This window comes from Notolabrus celidotus, chromosome 14, assembly GCF_009762535.1.
Source record: "Notolabrus celidotus isolate fNotCel1 chromosome 14, fNotCel1.pri, whole genome shotgun sequence".
NCBI lineage: Eukaryota > Metazoa > Chordata > Actinopteri > Labriformes > Labridae > Notolabrus > Notolabrus celidotus.
Genome location: NC_048285.1, coordinates 15,576,567 through 15,597,788, shown reverse-complemented (window position 1 = coordinate 15,597,788; position 21,222 = coordinate 15,576,567). Strand labels below are relative to the sequence as shown.

At 39.7% G+C, this 21,222-nt stretch overlaps 1 protein-coding gene across 1 annotated transcript in view; it reads left to right on the top strand.

Annotated features, from left to right (window-relative positions):
- The window catches only part of golim4a (golgi integral membrane protein 4a), a 30,260-nt gene extending 11,133 nt beyond the window's left edge, over window positions 1–19,127 (top strand). The window contains exons 2-16 of the mRNA XM_034701690.1: window positions 7,035–7,109; window positions 8,682–8,731; window positions 8,931–8,984; window positions 9,151–9,301; window positions 9,592–9,674; window positions 9,793–9,876; window positions 11,958–12,170; window positions 12,263–12,514; window positions 12,729–12,994; window positions 13,106–13,182; window positions 13,274–13,350; window positions 13,802–14,011; window positions 14,212–14,280; window positions 14,432–14,521; window positions 17,930–19,127. Coding sequence (XP_034557581.1) covers window positions 7,035–7,109; window positions 8,682–8,731; window positions 8,931–8,984; window positions 9,151–9,301; window positions 9,592–9,674; window positions 9,793–9,876; window positions 11,958–12,170; window positions 12,263–12,514; window positions 12,729–12,994; window positions 13,106–13,182; window positions 13,274–13,350; window positions 13,802–14,011; window positions 14,212–14,280; window positions 14,432–14,521; window positions 17,930–18,085 — 1,907 coding nt within the window. The 3' untranslated portion in view covers window positions 18,086–19,127. The remainder of the gene's footprint in view (window positions 1–7,034; window positions 7,110–8,681; window positions 8,732–8,930; window positions 8,985–9,150; window positions 9,302–9,591; window positions 9,675–9,792; window positions 9,877–11,957; window positions 12,171–12,262; window positions 12,515–12,728; window positions 12,995–13,105; window positions 13,183–13,273; window positions 13,351–13,801; window positions 14,012–14,211; window positions 14,281–14,431; window positions 14,522–17,929) is intronic.
- The last annotated feature ends 2,095 nt before the right edge of the window (window positions 19,128–21,222 follow it).

Here is a 21,222-nt window from a genome sequence, read left to right as displayed (position 1 = left end):
CACCTCAATACGATCCATAGCTATTTAACACCATCAGTTATATACATTGTGTCGTGAAGGAAAATTTGATTCAGGGCAAAAAACACATTTGGCATTTTTTTTTTGACATGGAAAACGTTTACGTTTTTTTAATGATTAATCAATAATGGATTGTTAACATTTCCAAAGATCGATCACGGAAAATACTTAAAATGTTCATCCCTAGTGGATCTCTTTATTTAACTCATATGTTAATGAATAATGTAAAGTAGTATTGAAAGAGTGTTAAACATTGGTATAAGTAGGCAGTATTATCTGAGTGTATGATTTAAGCCTTAATTATTAATGACTGATTAAAACATATGTTTTTGTGCTACAAGACATTCCCTGAAATGCATGTATGCAGGTTTTTGTGGGAAAGTGACAATAGTACTTTTTTTTTTTCTTCACATAAATTTAAGACCTCATAACAAAGCCTGGTCTTATAAGTCTAGAATATAACCAGATAGCCAAATCAGATGGTAGTGACGGTAATGATGCTTTGTTAGAAGATATATACTGTATGTGGTGATCAGCTGCATAACAAATGACATGCAATGCTTGTGTCAAGGAAAAACATAAACAAGAAGAATGAGATTAGTTCCATAGTTGAACCCTGGGTCGCACCACATGTGACAGAGGCCAGAGAGGAAACACAGTCACCAAAAAAAAACATTCAATTTGAAAACTATTCAGAAATCTTCCCTAAGGCTGTACCAGGAAAAAACAACAACCCTCTGTTGACGTCTGTGTATTCAAATGATCCTCTGATTCCGAAAAGTCACTTATTTTTAGTTGCATGAGAAAGGTAAAGTGTCTTGCCTCTGCTTGTAGGGCAAAAAGCATAGAACAATTGAAACATGAAGTCCAACCCCATTCTGCTTGCCCCAGCCTGGCTCGGTGGTAGAGTCGGTTGTCTCTTAATTGTAAAGTTTGCGGTTGACTCCCAGCTCCTGCAGTCACATCCTTGGGCAGGACACTGAACCCCAAATTGATATGAATGGGATTAGCCAATACTACTATAGCAGCCTCTGCCATCAGTGTATGAATGTGGTGTGAATGGATGAATGTGACCAGTAGTGTTAAAGTGCTTTAAGTGGTCAGAAAGACTAGATCAATCAATATCAATCTTTATTCTTATAGCGCCAAATCACAACAAATGTTATCTCAAGACGTTTTACAAACATAGCAGGTCTAGATGGTACTCTATGTCAAATTATTAACAAAGACCCAACATCAAGACAGGATAAGATCCAGTTCGATCTTATAGACAAGACTCTGTCTTATCTCATCTTAATCCACCATGAGTAGAGCATTTGGCAGCATTTAGCTAGTTACAGCAGCAAGGAAAAACTTCCTTTTAACAGGCAGAAACCTCGAGCAGTACCAGACTCATGTTAGACAGCCATCTGCCTCAAGCAAGTTGGGGTTGGATTGAGTAATGGAGGGAGATGAAGAGAGCGAGATGATAGTGGTGAGATGAATAGTAGTAGTTGTAGCAGCTGGAGTCTAGCACGTCCACAGCAGCACGACATCTATGGCAGCGACTCGGAGGAACCTACGAGACAAGGGAGCTCAAGGACTCCAGAAAAGTCTATGGTTTGTAACTTTAATGGGACAGGGTGAGTTAAAGTAATTGATAGGTAGAGAGAAGGGATCCCAGTGTATCAGTTCCCCTGGCAGTCTAAAGGCTGATTTATACTTCTGCGTTGAATCAACGGCGTACCCTACGCCGGGGGTCCACGTAGCTCCCGTACCTACGCCGAGGCCTACGCACGTAGCTGACGTGCACCTCCTCCAAAATGTAACTCCCCGCCGACGCGGACCGCAAGCTCTGTGATTGGTCCGCTAGGCGGCTTTGTCTTTCCCGCATTTACAACACTTCCGGGATCCCAGACATCGGCCGCACATCGGCCGTGTATTTCATCTCCTCCTCTCTATTCTTCATGTAATCATGTCTGTATGATAAACAGCAACATGTATCAGCTGTAGATTAACATAACACACTCTGAAACTCTGTGGAAAAATAAACAGAGATCGTAGCGGGACCGGAAGCAGGCGGCCGGCTATCAGAGAGACCATACTGCCCTCAGGCGTTTGGGCGGAGAATTGCTGCGCGACACAGACACAACGACGCACAAGTATGTAGGGCTCATGTCCGCGTCAGCCCCTGCTGCGTAGGGGAGACGTAGAAGTATAAATCAGCCTTAAGCCTATAGCAGCATAACTAAGAGCTTGTCCAAGCCTGAACCACCCCAACTATAAGCTTTATCAAAAAGGAAAGTTTGAAGCCTACTCTTATAGGTAGAGAGGGTGTCTGTCCCGGACCCTGACTGGTAGATGATTATAAAGGAGAGGCTCAACCTCCCATACTACTTTTAGAGACTTAAGTTATTTTATTTTAATTTATTATATTATATTCTACCCTTGTTATTGCTATTATTATTGTTATTACATTTTTTAACTATGTCAGTACATTGTTGTATTCCCCTGTCCGTGTTGTAAGCTGCTGTAACAAAAAGAATTTCCCCCAACAGGGGACAAATAAAGTATATCTTATCTTATCTTATGAGCAGACCTGCATTTTGAGAGTGTAGCGTTCTAGAGGTGTAATAGGGTGCTATGAGCTCTTTAAGATACGAGAGATAAGTAGAAGTCTGTATAAAGATGAATTAAAATCACTACAAGCTAGTTCGTTCAAAAGTCTGTTTTGAAAACTGTAGTAGTACAGTGCTTTTTAGCAATAATCACTAACTAAAACATGTTAGCTGTCGCACTTTGAACTGCTTCAATATACGTGACATCATTAGTGTTGGTCCAAGCTAGCTGGGGGTGTGCTGTCGAATGTGTGTCTTACTTTGAAAGTGAAAGAGCATTATTAGCATTGAAAGGGTCCACTTTGGAGAGGGTGAAGGAAAAAAGTTCACACTGGTAATAGTGTCTACAGATCTGTTTTCAGAGATGACAGCATAGACAGTCATGTAGCAGCTGCATTTCTTAAACAAGAGCTTAATTATGTTTGTTTATTATTTGTATTTGCCGCTAAGAGTGTCACTGATCTGAAATCCAATGCTAAACTATCTTAACACATGGCCTTTTGTCATGAGTGAAGTCCAGATAGGTGTAGTTTAATCATCACCACAGATGGAAATAAAACCAGAGACAGCAAGCACTGTAAAACACTGACTTTAAAACACTCATTACAAACAACTGAACCTCCCCCATGTCCATGAAGTCACAATGACTAATGAAAAACCATGTGAGTCATAACCATTACCAGACTTCAACAATAAAGCATAAAACTCAAATTTAGCTGAAACAATAGAATCTTAAAATGTCAAAATGGTATCTGTGTTGAGATTTAGCCATAAGAATAAATGAAATAAAGTATAGTTAGTTAGTTGAAGTTTTAGTTGAATGACAATCAAGCAACTTAGTGAATTTATTGAATTCAATGTGTGCCTTTTATTAGCTTAGGTTGTCTGCAGTCACCTTAAAAGACCTTAAGAGTAAGTGTGACTCTCATCCATCTCTTGCAGTGGGAGTCAGTTCGTTTTCCTGTCTGTCTCTTTCCCTACAGTCAATGCTTTGTTTGCCCATCTCTGCTCTCCCTATTTTGCTTGTCTCATCAGTTCAAGCTTTCCTGTTTCACTCTATTTTTTTTCCTTCCTCTGTGTCCTCAAACCCTCTGATCCACTTTTACCCTCTAAGTTTTGTCCCCATCGTGCAGTTACAGTATAAACGTCGGTCTAACTAGCAGTTAATTCTGGAATCTGTTGAGTTGGCACTGGGAAGAAGGAACAGCCACATCATCAGTTAGCTCACCCTGCCCCCCCAAGCCCGGAGCAAGAGAGAGTCAGAGAGAACATAGAAGAAAAGGGCAGAGAAGGTGACGTAGCACTCACAGCCCAAAGTTGTTTGTTATTGTTGTTAAAGATGACTCAGAGTCAGAGGCTTTCCCCAGACTGCAACAAAGGATCAGTGCCAGAATACATGTGACTTTAGAGGTGATCCCTATCATCAGATTGGAGTGATAAAATACTTTGCCTCTGGTTAGAGACAAAGAGAAATGGAGCAACAATCCCAAAGAAGTTTGGGAATGCTTCACCAAAAACCATGGAACAAAACAGCTGAATGTCATTTCACCCAAAAAGCATGTAAAAGATTTTATTGCTGCATAAACTGAGGCAAAGTACCGTGTAAGAGTAACACTCAACATCTCCAACACGTGTCAGTGAAATTACTTTAAGATGCTTTGGTAGATTTTATGAAAGGCCTGTTGTAGGAAAAAAATACCTGCAATTAGGGCTTGGCGATAATTCGATAATGATAATAAGCGTGTTAGAATTTTTCGCAATATAAATGTAACAAATGTTGAGGGGGCGCTAATGTGCCTTTAACGCTAGTTGCCACCCAACATTAGACAGAAGGAGAAGACGTCATTGAACAGCCAATCATGTTGCAGGGTGAGAGGTAGTCGGGGCTTAAGGATGTTTGGAGCGGAATGTAAACAGCTGAAACAAGCGACAGCGACACTGAAGAAAACTCTAAACCTACCAGTTCAAACAGAGTCGTTAGTCTGACGGGGTTAACCCAGCTTTGATATTAAGTTAATACACTTCATTAAATATACTTTGAGGATGTGGGTAAAGGAAGAGCACAGAGACAACTTCTGCTGTTCATTTCTAACACGTGAGGCAATAAACGTGAGGCAATCACTGCACTGTGGGTAGCAATATCCCTCTGCCCGTAACCCTAAGTAACCTTAAAGCCGGGGTTGGTAGTCAGATTTAGATACACTTTTTGTTATACTCTGATCTTTATGTCCCGATGGCAATCAATACATAATGTGTTCTTAAAAAAGAACGAAAAAAAGACTCTATCTACAGCCGGAGTAAACCTGGGAAAACACCAACCAATCCCTGCCATTAGGAGCCAAATTATGAAACTAATCAAATCCCGTCCTGCCGCTCTGCCCGCCTACTGCAAACATTTCATGTTTGTTTGTGTTTTTAACTTTCACAATGATAATGTTTTGGTGTTTTCTTACCGCTGAGTGAGACATGAGTTGACCTAGTGCAAAAATCAAAAGATGTGCTGAGGACCGATTTTGAATCAGTCACGAATCAGCGGCGCTCATGCATGTGAGCGGGGGCGTTGTTTTTGAGGAGGTCCAAGGGGAGGGGGGGAGGGGTTAGACGCAGCCCTGAGGAAATGCTACATTCAAATTCATGCTAGTTTTCCGTGACTACCAACCCTAGCTTTAAAGGGGAGTTCACTACTCAAAATGATACTCTGATACACAGTACACTATTTGATAATTGTTTGTTGTAAATGTAAATCAAATTATGGAAATTATGTAAAAACAAATAAGAATCTACATACAAAAATTTCACCAAAAGACCTGCTTCCTGTTAGCACCATCAAAAATGAGGGATTTAAGTAGATTATCAGAGAACTCAATCTAGATACAACCTAACAAACTGTCTTCAACTTTCACTCGGGGGCAAAAATCTGCCTTTCAATTTTAATGCAATAAAGATTTGATATTTATCGTGATAATTTATCAATGTTGATTGATATGAAAAATGTTATAGTGATAACATCAATTTCAATATCGCCCAGCTCTTCCTGCATTTTCTATTTTCAGATTCAAAGTAAAAACACAACATTAGTGAGACTATCGAATCAAGTTAAGAGAGCTTTAAAGGAGGAGTAATTTGCTTTACTGTAGGCGTTTGTTCTTGCAAGCCGAATGTGGTGAATGATCAAAGAGAAGCTATCGTGTTTGAATAAACTGACAGTGTTTATATTCAGCTTTGCATTTACATGCTCCACAAAAGAGGGCGTAGTCTTTGTAAGAGGAGTTCTGACATGAGACTAAGACAACAGTGCTGCTGATGAATGAGAGCGGAAGCAGAAAGTAGTCCTTGTTTACAAATTGAGGAATGTAGAAGCCTGAAATATGAATTTTGATAACAAGAAACACAGAGGGACAAAAGCTCATACATATGTATATTCAGTTAGGAGAAGAAGTGCGCTCAATTAGATGGCTTACCATGTACTGTTTGTTTGTATGCGTGTTTTATAAATGTGTCCTTTATGTAAGAAGAATACTTCAGCAGTTTGAATGCAGTTTCATTGAAATATTTTTTCTGCCCCCTTTTCATATCCGCAACGCTTCCTTCCTGCTCTGTCATTTGTTGCTTCAATTTCCTTTGTACCAGAATGTTTATAAGCACACACAACACACACTTAAACACACACATCACACATATACAGTACATTAGCACACTGAGCCTGTGTGTGTGTGTGTGTGTGTGTGTGTGTGTGTGTGTGTGTGTGTGTGTGTGTGTGTGTGTGTGTGTGTGTGTGTGTGTGTGTGTGTGTGTTTGTGTTTGTGTTTGTGTGGCTATTGGCTTCAGACGGAGGGAATGAAAAACTATTTGATATGAGCAGAGCTTAGGGGAAACAGCTGAAGAGATCAGAGGTGAATGTAGCGTCTGAGGCAGGATCTCAGTTTATGGGCTTTCATGTTGTAAAGGAGCTCTGGGGACTATTTTTTTCTACTGTGTATGATTTTAAGATTATGAACCACACACTCACCTCGCAGCAAACCAAAATATTCTCACTCCAAAAAACTCTTCTGTTATCACCTCCATAATTGTGCTGTTGCTTGTACTACGCAGCAGACTAAACCACACTACTGGTACTTGTAAACACATTTAGACCACCAGTGCTGTGACGAATACCACAACTTTCCACCAGCAGGGGAACCGTCACGTCACATACAAAATCACAGTCTCAGTGAACTAATATAATCTCACTCAAACTATCAAATCAACCATGAAATGCACATCCTCTTCCATATCTTGGTTCAAGAAGACTCGCTGTGGGAGCATTTATGTAGAGGGCATTTCTTTATCATAGCTCTCTTCTTGTTTAGAGAGAGAGTTCAAACCACTCATCAAACCTCCTTTATTTATCCTCCCTCTGTCCCTCTATCTCTGTTTCAGTGGTGTACGAGCATCGCTCCAGGTTAGAGAAGTCTCTTCAAAAGGAGAGGCTGGAGCACAAAAAGGCCAAAGAAGGTGAGGAAAATAATGTTTACACTCAATTCTGACTTTTTGTTTGAGGCGTTATCAGGATTTCTTTCCTCATTCTGAGACGGCTTAGAATACAACATAAACTACAAATAGACTGTAATAAAAAAAAGTGCTGTAAGACCTAAAAACTGTGATGTCATTATTACACTGTCAATTTAGACTAAGGCGTCTGTTTTAAAGATATTACTTCATTTAATTTAAGTTTTATATGGACTTAGGAGACCCATTACCTAGTTATTACCTTACTTAAGCAGAGTTATAACTAGGGATGTCCCGATCCCGATCTCAACTATTGGATCAAAGTCGATCTGGACGTTTTTCAATTGATCGGTGATCAGCATTTGAGCCAATCATCTCATCCAATCATTTACGCCTAGGGATGTAAGGATACACTCAACCCACAATTCAATTCGACCAATTTTTAGTTCACCATACGATTCACTCACGATTCTCTTGCGATTTTCAAGAAAACTGGATTGAACTCAAAATTTAAATAACTATTATTTTATTTCAATTCTCAGAAATGGACAGTTGCAATATATATTTTTTCTCTTATATTTCTTTGTAAGCAAAGTAATCCTTTTTCATTTTTAAGGTGTGTCGTAACTCAAATAAAACCACAGCACACTTTTTTTTTTACTTTAAAAAACTTAAAAAAAAACTAAAATATCCAAAAAAAATACCCTGTTGGAAAATTTCTGAACAATTATAGAGAAATGGAAAGTGAACAATTCCCTAATGAAAGTATTAAATATTAAAACAAATAAGGTAAATCTTTTTAAATTAGGGATGTAAATTTCAAGATTTTTCCGTGATCGATTTTTGGAAATGTTAACGATCAATTATCATTTAATCATTAAAAAACGTGAACGTGTTCCATGTCAAAAATAATGTCAAATGCATTTTTTTCCCCTAAATCAAATTTTCCTTTATAACACAATGTATATAACTGATGGTATTAAACAGCAAAATGTTAACCCGCTGAATATCAACATGAGGAGCAGGCTTATAAATAATCTCTGTGGACGCATTGTCATAAAGTGAAGACTCAGACTTTAACATGTGGATTTACTGCAACAGGACAACTGAACAGATTCATATTTTGGCCTCAGTGTCCATTTTTCTCGTTCTTATTGAGAAAAATTAGCATTTAAGCATGGTAAGGTGTCAACCGGGAGTGCAACTGGGTCAGAATCAGTCCGGCTGCAGATAAAAAAAGCGCCCGTGGAGACCTGTCACTCAGCTGCAGCCCCCAGCTGAACGTCTCCGCTGTGTACAGTCAGCTGATTCTGAAACATGCTTTAAACTTAAAACAAAGGCAAACACAAGTATCGGATTGGGACTCTGTATTGGCAAATATTCAACATTTAAAAATCAGATCGGGGGCCAAAAAAGCTGATCGGGACATCCCTAGTTATATATAACAACATGTATTTTTAAATTTTCAATAAGAGATGTGAAATAAAATGTGTGATTCTGATAGCCAACAAGTTATTTTCCCTTCACCTTTTTTAACATAACTTTGATGTAAAATAACAATCTGTTTCTGTTTTGCAGATTATTTGGTTTATAAAGTAGAAGCACAACAGTCAATCAACAAGGAGAAGGTGAGTTTCCCCGTCAAATTGTGAAATATATGTCTTGGTATTTTTTAAAACAGTCCACAAATAGATCAGCAACAGTTGTTACCATTAGATTTGATTATGTGCATGTGTATGTAACAATAACATAACATGTACTACAAAGTCATTAGTCTCCTTTTGACATTTTTATGCAACCTTTTTTTTTTGCTTTTTCTCTAAACAGCAAGACTCCAACAGCAGGTTCAACTCTCTCCAAGTGCAGCATCAGATGCTAAAGGTACAGTCTGCTCACCTAGACTCTCTCTGTTAGCACTGACTTCCTCCTCTGTAATCCGCCTGTTTTTCATAAACACACACACTCTCCCTCACCTGACCACACTGCATCCTTCATGTCTGTGGAAAGCTGCTGACAAATATTGACAGTAGCCTTTAATCTCTGTTAGAATCAGCATGACGACCTGAAGAAGCAGTATTACGAGCTTCAGGACCAGCACCAAGTCCAGGGCGAGGACCACAACCGACTGCTGGATGAACACAGAGTGCACTTAGAGAAACTGCAGCAAACCAAAGAGGTGGAGGTCTCCCAGCTGAAAGGTACACATGATGATGTTTTATATGTACGTCATTGTTGTATGTAACATTAAATGACACACAGACATGCAGTGTAGCAGTCTGTAGAGGTGTATTTATTGAACACTCTCACTCTGTCCATCTTCTGACTTAATGAAATACTGCAAGTCTGTCGCCAGGGTTGAAATGTTTTTTGTATCATGTGTCAGAAGGATATAAAGGAGTCATGAAAAGTGAAATGTTTATATTTTGCAAGTATGTTCCAGTAGAATATATATGACAGAGGTTTCCTGTCTGTCTGTTCTTGATGGCAGATAGTGTATATAACTTAAGAGAGGAAAATAAACAGCTGAGGAAAGCCCACCACGACATCCACACACAACTACAGGATGCACAGGTGAGACCAAATCTTTTGCGAAAGAAACCATTTTGGGCACTGAAAATAAAGCCTACCTTCATAAAATATATACATATATAACTATATATGTGTGTGAGTTAATGCTCTTGGTTTTCAGATTCGGCATCAGGATCTGAAGACATCCCACGACCTGCTCGCACTGACACTGGAAGACCACAAGAGTGCGCTGGCTGCAGCACAGGTACACAGATGAAGCCTCACTTATCTTGCTCAAGTCATGAAAACAAACAGCTGATTGATGCTTATCTGTTGCATCACAAGTATTTTGGTCACACATCTTTATGCCAAGTGAAGGAGTGAAAATATTTTTTTAGGATACAGAGACGGATGATGCTTTGAGTTGAGTCAGGATCCAAGGCAAATGTAAAAGGGTGTTTACTGTTATGCATTCCTCAGAGCCCTCCTGTAACCTTTGTGTTCACCTTCTCAATAAAGCAGATTGCATGTTTGCTGAAGTAAACTATGTAAGCCCAAGCAAGGAAGAAAAAAAGATTTGTTGGGCTGAAAGTTTTGATTAGATCAGATGGTGCCGTCTTTCTTCAAGACTGACCTTCAAAATACCTGAGTGCTTTACTGACTGTACAGTACTCAGACATATTTGAAGCGCTCTCCTCTTTTCCAAGTGCATTGAGTGATGCAACCTCACCCTGCTCTACATTCCTGTCCTCTTCTTGTTAATATATTTTGAAGCCTGTCCTGTTTTACATCAATGCTTCTGGTTGGAGGAGCATACTCCTCTCTCACACACGCATACCCAAAACTCTTTCCTTGACTCCAGGGGGTTTGGTTTAGTCAGGGCTGCCTGAGCAGTGCATTTACTGCCATTCCGTCCGATCAGCCAGAGAGACATAATGGAGAGAGTGGAGCGAGACAAAGAGACAAGAGAGGAATTCAGCAAAAATGTGTAGAATTTATCCCCCCCTGGCCTGGTTATACAGTTTGTGTATATGTACAGATGACAGTGTGTAAACTGGTTTCAAAAGGGAGGAGATGGTTGATTAAGGAGAATTTTTTTCAAAAACAATAGTATTGTACATTATAGTATAGTTTAGTATAGTTTGATATAGTACATTGTCGTACAGTTTATTATTACATTATATTAATGGTTGGAGTATATTATAGTATATTATAGTTTAGTATAGTTCATTATAGTGTAATAAAGTATCATAAAATGTATTATAGTTATGTATAGTACATTACAGTAAGTGTAGTGTTTGTCTGTTAAGGTTCACAGCCATCCAGGTCATCGTAATTCAAATCTGGCCACTGGACTGGTAGAAATTCTTGAACATTTCTACCAGTCGAGTAACCTCACAGATCAAGCTTTGAAATAAGTATATTGTCGGAGATTATAGTATAGTGTATTATAGTACATTATAGTGTAGTGTAGTATATTATAGTATAGTGTAGTATAGTACATTATAGTATAGTGTAGTATAGTACATTATAGTATAGTGTAGTGTAGTATGTTATAGTGTAGTGTAGTATATTATAGTATAGTGTAGTATAGTACATTATAGTATAGTGTAGTGTAAGAGATTATAGTATAGTGTAGTATAGTACATTATAGTATAGTGTAATGTAGTATATTTGAGTATAGTGTAGTATAGTACATTATAGTATAGTGTAGTGTAGTATATTATAGTATAGTGTAGTATAGTACATTATAGTATAGTGTAGTGTAGTATGTTATAGTGTAGTGTAGTATATTATAGTATAGTGTAGTATAGTACATTATAGTATAGTGTAGTGTAGTATATTATAGTATAGTGTAGTATAGTACATTATAGTATAGTGTAGTGTAGGAGATTATAGTATAGTGTAGTATAGTACATTATAGTATAGTGTAATGTAGTATATTTGAGTATAGTGTAGTGTAGTACATCATAGTATAGTGTATTATAGTGTAGTGTAGTACATTATAAAACTATACTTTAACTATACTATACTCCAGCTGCATGAAGCAGGCTGGCTGCTCTGTCAATGTGGTCTAGAGTGAAAAATATGTAAAACATCTATTTGTCAGTGTCTAAAAGTTCAGAATCAAAACCAAAGCAGCACAGGACATAATTCATTCTGACTGACTGCAATGATCTCCTGATTTTCATCCAACTCAGATTAAGATTTTCGTTTACAAAGTGCTCACAGTAATGAGCAAACGCCTCCAAAATTGATTGCATTCCTACCAGCCTCTGTTGTAATATGTGTTTATTGTAAATGACAGCATGCCCTCCTTTTGGTTGTGTATGTTGTGTCTTTTAGGTGCAGGTGGATCAGTACAAGGAACTGAAAGAATCTATCAACAGGGTGCCTAATCCAAGAGAGCCTGAAAGACACCCCTCACCTTTGCAGCCACAAGCAGCTGCCATAGCACCCCAGCCCCATGTCCATGAAGGCCAGCAGGCCAACATACTGGATCAGGCACACAAAGATGAGCCAGCCCACCAGGAAGACCATCAGGACACTGAGTCCAGGGTAATGGGGAATCTTTGGGATCCTTTTTCTAAGTAGAAACAAAAGTAATGATATGAATACATGAACACATTTCTCTCTTTGGTTTGGTTTAGTTACAGCATCAAGAAGAAGAGGCACATGCTCAGTCCCAGCATGCATTGTCAGAAAAAGAGGAGGATGGAGAGGGAGAAGCAGAGAGGAAGAGGGAGCTGGCAGAGGAGGAGATGGCTCAAGCTGGACAGCCTCAAAAGCTGGAGGAAGACCCCGATCAGCCTCAGGACGAGCAACAGGAGGAAGCGGAGGAGCCTGAGCCGGAACAGCCAGATGAGAATGCCCTGGATCAACAAAGACACCAGCCACAACCGGTCAGAACTGGTTCACACCACATAGTGTTTTTAGACTATTGCTTGTAGAAAATTGAATAACAATGTTTTCTCAGTTAACTAGCGTGATGATAACAGCATTGCCAGCATGTATCATCATATCGCATACTTTTCCAAAGCACAGGCATACCCTACCTCCAAGTTTGTCTTTCAGCAACTCTTCACTCACCCTGCTCTGTTTTCATCTTCTCCAAAGGTTCCCCCTCATCCTGAACACGAGGCCCACGCGCAGGTCGCACGTGTAAAATCAGCATACGAGCAGCAGCAGGAGCAGCAGCGTCTGGAGGCTCAGAGGGCCCAGGAGCGCAGGCAGATCCAGCTGCAGCAGGAGGCCCTGCAGGCCCAGAGAGAAAGGGTGCTCAAGGAGAGGGCACAGAGGCTTAAGGCGGAACAGGAGAGGGAGCATCAGCAAAACAAGGAGCTCGACAGAAGGGAGCAGCTGATGAGAGAGGAACACCTAAGGTCAGAATTCAAATCAGTGAGAACTTTTGCATAAAAAGTTAGAAAAGAATCACCTAAATCAAGATGCTTTGTGCTCCTCTGACTGCCCTGTTCTTTCGCTATTCTTACCAGGAAGAGGACAGAGTATGAGAATATGGACAACGACATTGTTCAGGGAGAGGAGGGCCGGCACACTGATGATGAAGAAGGTGAATTACAACGTTGGATGTAACAGTCGAATCAATTCATCATTTAAAAAACTTGGCATCTGATAGATTTGTGATTGTTCTGTGCTAACAGAGAGAGATGTTCACATGTTACGCGAGGAGGAGGAGGAGGGACAAGACGCAGATCACAGAGTGCCTCCACATCAGCAGGTGACTGTGTATCCTGCCTGCCTGCTCCATCTGTTAACACATGCATCCTCATTAGCTGTCTATTCTTTCAGCACATTCAGTCACTTAACATTCACACCGGTGTATCGTGTGTCATACGTCCATTCAGCGTTCCATCCATCCACACATTGATTCTTTCATCCGCTCTGTCCACTTTCCTCCTCTGGCACATTCATCTTCCACTTGTCTGTCAAGTCAGTGATCTGTTAAATCTCCTGAATAGCAACAAGGCAATTAATCCAACATTAAAGCACACTCACTGCCACAATCACTTTTTATTAATGGCCCTCCACACAGCGCCTGTATTGCATTAATATACCATACATCTTAATCTAGTGTTAATAAAGCGTTCAAGGCTATCTAAAACAAATATTCAGCCACTAGGACTACTATTATTATATCTCCTCATTAATCTCCTTAACTCTGTCTTCAGGGTGCTGCAGAGGGTGAGCTGGACCCTGAGGATGACCCCAACAACCAAGGGGAAGATGAGTTTGAAGAGGCAGAGGATGAGCGACCGCAGAACAGGGTCACAGTAGAGGAAGAGGAGGTGGGAGAGGAGGAGGAGGAGCCTGCAGCTCCAGCACAGCACATAGACACACACAAGAGGCCTGAACAACCTGCCGTGGAGGAAGAACTAGTGGTGAGTAAGAGAAGTGGGAGAAGCGGGGAAGTTTACCAAGCATCAGCTGACATAACTGCGGCGATTACAGCTGAGAGAAAACAACTGAGTGCTAATGTAGGTGGAGGGTATTACAGCATGTATAACCAATGCTGAACGTAATGTTTAAAGACAGACAGTTTAAAGTGGTGTTTTGATTTGTGCTATTTGCTTGTATGTAGATGGCCGGAAACCCAGATCAACAAGAAGACACACTGGATGACCAGTATCAGGAGGAAGTAGAGGACGAGGTGTGTGACACTCATGCTCATAAAAATGCTGCAGACATCACAATGCTAGAAACTGACTCTAACCCCATTTGAGATAAATTATTATCGTAAGTTTTCCTCCTAAAATGAAACTTTGATGTAAGTCTTTTGTCTTTTTGACGGTGTTCTGAAGGCCCAGGAGGACATAGCTGGTGGGCCGAAGAGAGAGGACGAGGTGGAGGAAGAAGGTGAAGATCCATACAACGAGGATAACTTAGAACAGGTGGGTTCTTTTGTGGGAAATCAAAGTCCAAAGTTTTTATCATAGATTTACCCCAAGAGTTGGTCACAAGTCTGTTTAGCCCATCAACTGTATAAAAAATGTACGTAGTAATCGTGACGTCACCCATCTGTTCATGAGTGCTGTTTTGAAGCCAATCATAGGCAGGTGCCATATTGGAAATGCTGAACACAACCTAACTTCATCCAAGCTAGTGTGAGGTAAAGAGGCGGACCTTTAGGCTTTTGATAACAGCTACACGATGCCACTCGACATACACATACACTCGATGAACTGCAGTTTTTAGCACTTCCGCATGGGCTTCATATTTTAAGACCGGGGGTTGCCGCTTGGAGTTTATCCAGATAGACTTCTAGATTTAACTTTTCCCTTGATACATTTTAGAAAGTGTGGCTTACTTGTGAGGTAATAGGGTGTAACACATTACCGTCAATTTGCAATTTGCACCACAAAATTGTCATAGGTCTTTTACATAGACATCAGTGCAGCTCAAACAAGGATGAGAATTGTATACATTTTTAAGTTACATCACATTCAGCTCAAACAATGACAACACAAATCAGTCTTTACTAAATAATGATACTGACCATCTTAGAACTGAACATTTCTCAGATTTCAATATTCATAAATATGACCCCAGTTCATTCCACCTCTCTACCTGTTGAGATGATCTGGCATTACATCCGAAAAGTAATACTTTCAACACTGAGGTATCAGCTGTACTGGATGCACACAGGGATGAAGCTGTGTTACCATGTGTGTGTCCATGTCTGTGTTTTGTCCTTGTAACTTGAACCTTCCCCGTGTGTGTGTTCTGATAAATGAGGGAGATCAGGTGCTGAGTCTGTTGGGTGTCTGGTTACAACCCCAGCACACTTCCTTTATTTAATTCGTCCTTGTGAGGAAATCTGTTGAGAAACTTGTGCAAATTTTGTAACAATCAAAGCTAGTGTTTATACTCACTGCTTTACACTGTTACAAAACGGTGCTGCACATTGGGTTAGAGTGGATATTTGTAAGAAGTCATTTTAGGAAGTGATATGATCTGTAGAGTTGAATAATGATAACCGGCAGCCCAACTTGCTTAAGTGTCCTTGAGCAAGACATTTGATCCCTTTTTACTCTCTGTTGTGTAAGTGACCCTGACTGCTGACCTCAGTGAACTGTGATGTTCACTTATTTATAACCACTACTCTTTCTGTCATGAACAACCGGTTATATGCATTTCAAAATAAGAGTGTAAAAATGATGCAGTCTCACTGTGACTTTAATATAATTAATATAATCAATCAATCTTTATTTGTATAGCGCCAACTCACGTTATCTCACAACACTTTTACAAACATAGACCATACTCTATGTTCAGTTATAAACAAAGACCCAACATCAAGACTGGATACAATCCAGTTCCCTCTCACTGACAGGACTCGATCTTATCTCATTTTAATTCACCATGAGCATTGCACCTCACAGTATTTAGCTAGTTACAGCGGCAAGGAAAAACTTCCTTTAACAGGCAGAAACCTCAAGCAGAACCAGAAAGCCCTTTTGACTTTAATTGGGCATCAATAAATCAATCTTTATTTGTATAGCACCAAATCACAACAAACGTTATCTTAAGACGCTTTTACAAACATAGCAGGTCTCGACCATACTCTATGTTCAATTATTAACAAAGACCCAACATAGAGACAGGATAAGATCCAGTTAGATCTTATAGACAAGACTCTATCTTATCTCATCTTAATCCACCAGGAGCAGAGCATTTTGCAGCATTTAGCTAGTTACAGCGGCAAGGAAAAACTTCCTTTAACAGGCAGAAACCAGACTCATGTTAGACAGCCATCTGCCTCGACCAAGTTGGGGTTGGATTGAGTAATGGAGGGAGATGAAGAGAAGGAGATGATAGTGGTGAGATGCATAGTAGTAGTTGTAGCAGCTGGAGTCCAGCACGTCCGTATCAGCAGCACGACATCTATGGCAGCGACTCAGAGGAACCTACGAGACAAGAGAGCTCAGGGACTCCAGAAAAGTCTATGGTTAGTAACTTTAATGGGACAGGGTGAGTTGAAGTAGGTGATAGGTGGAGAGAGGGGAGAGAGTGGATGCCAGGGTATCAGTTCCCCTGGCAGTCTAAGTCTATAGCAGCATAACTAATAGCTGGTCAAAGCCTGAGCCAGCTCTAACTATAAGCTTTATCAAAAAGGTAAGTTTTAAACCTAATCTTAAAAGTAGAGGGGGTGTCTGCCTCCCAGAATCTGACTGGCAGATGATTCCAAAGGAGAGGGGCCTGATAACAGCAGGTTCTATCTTTCATACTACTTTTAGAGATTTTAGGTATGACGAGCAGGCTTGCATGTTGGGAGCGTAGTGTTTCAGAGGGGTAATAGGGCACTATGAGCTCTTTAAGATATGAAGGTCCCTGATCATTTAGAGCTTTGTAGGTCAGAAGAAGGATTTTAAATTATATTCTGGATTTTATGGCAGCCAGTGTAGAGAAGCTAACACTGGAGAGATGTGCTCTCTTTAGTTCTAGTGAGTACTCAAGCTGCAGCGTTTTGGACCACCTGAAGAGTCTTTAGAGACTTATTAGGGTAACCTGATTAAAAGGGAATTACAATAATCCAACCTGGAGGTAACAGCTGTGTATATAAAGTATGACTGTGTATCTGTATGGCTCTTATCCCCCATAACTTCATGTTGTGTGTCACCTCATGAGTGAATGCTCTTATGTTTCTCTGTAACTTGAGCTCAGTGGAGCTTTTACTTCATTCAGCTTCATTCATCCACTGCTGCACGGTCAGTGTTTCAGTTGAACCTTAACACGGGACTCTTTTCTTCTATTTATTTGCAATAGAACGGCTAAAGGCCTTTGTATCTCAAACATATGGACAGATAAGCTGGAGGAAAAACAACAGCAACATTTAACCACCTTTCTTTACGTTTTTGTGGATCTGTAAAGTTGAAGTTGCCATAGTTTTGCATAGATTGACCTTTGTTCCTGTCTTTATAAGTGCACAAAAGTCAAGGAATTTCCACATATGCTAAAACGAAGGACGAATGATTTTAAATGTCTGAGTCTGGTTCTGCCCAAGGTTTCTGCCTGTTGAAAAGAAGTCTTTCCTTGCCGTCGTAACTAGTTAAATACTGCGAGGTGCAATGCTCATGGTGGTTTAAGATTAAGTCCTGTCAGTAAGAGGGGATTTGAGCTTATCCTGTCTTGATGTTGGGTCTTTGTTAATAATATAACATAGAGTATGGTCTAGACCTGCTCTGTTGGCGCTATACAAATAATGATTGATTGATTGATTGATTGTCTTTAGGTGAGAAATTTGACATCAGCAAATTTGTATATCAACACTCATGCTCTGTGTTTCATATTTGTTCCAGGATGAAGTTAAAAACCAAGAAGGACCAAGAAAGGAAGGGCCTCATGGTAAAGGACCAGAGAATAACGAGGAAGAGAACTATGAAGAGGAAGAGGAGGAAGCAGAAGATGACACAGCTGGTCATGACAAGGGAACCAATCGGAGGGCAGAGATGTGAGGCGGATATAGACTTGGACCCGTTGCAGTGCCTTTTCAGCTGCCCGTGGAGCCTATCGGGTCTTTGCTTCACTTTTCTTTCCAAAGGAATAATCCCAGCCATCTACTCAAAAGCCTTGTATGGAAAAATTGTGATCTGATGTCTGGAGGATTGGCTGCTGTTCAGAAACTGTAGGGATGGAGCTGAGCGGCTTACACTGTGGGGATGGACAGAAACAGTCGGGGTGAAGTGGCATGTATACTGTATTTTTTTAATTGCTTCTCTGTCCTCTCACACGTCTGCCTGGTCGCCTGCTTGAGTTTTCATCTGCAGTCAGGCAGAGAATGTACTTTCACCATGTGCTGTCTTTCAGTATGTGTAAAGAAAGATAAGTTATGTTACTCTGATGTCCTCATGTTCACGCCTTTTATATGAGTATTTTATAGACAGTTGGATTCTCTATAGTGTTGAAATTTTAATTTACATCTTGTCATTCCAATCGAGTTGTTTTCTGTTATTTATTGTTGATTGTAACATCTCTGACAATCATGAAAAGGTGCAAAATATCCTTTCCTTCTCCCTGACTGAACTGGCTTGTGCCATAACTGCTTTACGTGCTGCTTGACGCCGATACAAAGGAGTTTTTCACTGTATGTTTCTACAGGTGTCGTTCAAAGAGACATTTCTTGGTGGAAGTGTCACACTGACATGTGCCTTTGCATTCTTGTAAACCTCTTCTAGGTCTTAGTCACTTTCAATTGGAAAAACATATCAACAAGACAGGAGCAATAAGAGCATGCCAGTTAGTGATAAGCCTCTAGCATATTGCTTCTGCACAGCCTTACATGGAGGACTGTTTAATGTTAACTGCTGGTGTGAAAAAAATTCACAAACTTTATGCAATTTTCTGCAAAACTTTTAGTATACTGTGTAGTTTAATACAAATTGACAATTTGTACATTTTCCAGGGGTCATATTTGATACAAAAAGTGGGATGTCATGATAAAGGAACATGTCTGTCACCTTAAACGGTGTGAGTGTGAAATAAAGAGGTTGAAGGATGTTGGTGATTGTGTTGTCAAATACTTTTCTTTTTAAAATATTTTCTTTTTGTTATTTAAGTTTTTATTGACTTCATCACATGAAAGGCAAACAATATGAACGATACATACATATTGAAGGGTGTACTGTCAATAGATAATAAAGCAAAATTTCTCTTTCTGGAAAAAAAAAATACAAAAAAGGACACCCCCCCTAAAAGAAAACAAAAATAAATAAACCACTACAATAATGTCCAATAATTCACATATCTGTAAATACACACCTATATACATGTTCCCTGACAGTATACAAACCCTGGGTACATAAGCTCCACTCCCTTAATACATTCACACTCTAGACCAGTGGTGTCCAAACATTTTTCAAAGAGGGCCATATTTGATGTTGTCAGAATACCGCAGGGCCATTGGCTCCGACTGAGACTTATGAATCGTAAAAGTTATATATGAAATATCTATTTAATAAGTTATTTTAAATTTGTTCTCAATAAATCAGTAACTAGGTAGTCCTCAGTTTTCCACAAGTCACGTAAACATTAGCAAACTTTATCTTCTTCTGGAAGAAAATGTTTTTCATTAGGGTTGGGCAATGTGGAAAAAATATTGTATCATTATTTTTCTATGACAGGATCACAAGCTGGATTTCTGACCAGCAGACAACATTTTAAGAGCTAAATAATTAATTTCCTACATTCTGAACATTTTTTATGCACCAAATTTTGCCTTTTATGTATGATTTCATAATTTTTATCTTGTCTTGTGTCCTCTTTTGTGTCTTCTGAACTTTTAGTGTTCATCAAGAACATTTTCTCATCATGATAAAAACATGAATTTGAAAACCTGTCAGCTTTAACAGTTCTTGTGTTTCTTCTTTAATGCCGTCTTGCAGAATTCTCTGTGCTTTGGCTTTAGACAGGTTGTCCATATGAAGCTTTTTGAGATGTTTCTGGATTGACTTTAGTTTTGTTTGTGCACTTGAAAGAAACTGCAAATATACAGATGATTCAGAATGTAATTAATTTCTGTGTTATAAATAACACAATTTAAGATGGAAGCTTGGGGCCATAAATGAATGGACCTTGGGCTGGATTGCCCCCCCGGCCGTACTTTGGACATGCCATACATTCTAGGGTGTTTTATAGTCGCAGCCGTAGATGTCCTCCTGCTGTGGACATTTCATACTCCAGCTGCTACGGACCTTCTGGACCCGAGCGGTAACAGCTACTACTACTACTAGTACTACTATTATTCATGTCATCACTATCATTTCTCTCTCTCTTAATCTCCTCTATCCCTCTTTCCAACCCCAACTCGGTCGAGGCAGATGGCTGTCGAATATGAGTCTGGTTCTGCTCGAGGTTTCTGACTGTTAAAAGGAAGTTTTTCCTTGCTGCTGTAACTAGCTAAATACTGCGAGGTGCAGTGCTCATAGTGGATGAAGACGAGATAAGATTTAGTCCTGTCAGTAAGAGGGGAATGGGTCGTATCCTGTCTTGATGATGGGTCTTTGTTAATAATTTAACATAGAGTACGGTCTGGACCTGCTATTTTTGTAAAAGCGTCTTGAGATAACATTTGTTGTGATTTGGTGCTATACAAATAAAGATTGATTGATTGACACCCAATTGAAGTCAAAAAGGCTTTCCATATTTGGCTAGTTTTGCCTTTTGCATTGTTTAGTCCGGCAATCATGCTTTCAAGCACAGCAGTTTCATCCATGAGTCTAAACCACTCTTTAAACTCTGGTTTGTGTGGGCTCTTATGCAGAATAAGCCTAGCTGCAGCAATGAAGCCTGTTACTATCAATGCAGATTCTGCTTTGGTAAGACCCGGTGGCACCAGAGATAAACAAGTCCCCTAAAAGACACAGCTGAGGAGATTCTGGAAGAGGCTGTTTTAGCTAGCCTTCAAGACTCCTCAGCACCGTTCTCCAGAAAGGTAGTGCCGTTGGTTTCAGCCCATTACAGCATGAAGAAAAGTGCCCACTTCTTTATTACACTTCTAGCATTTATTATCCTTGTTTAGGCCAATTTTAAACATTCTACAGGTGTAAAATAATATAAAATTGCAATGTATACATTTATACATTATGAAATTTTA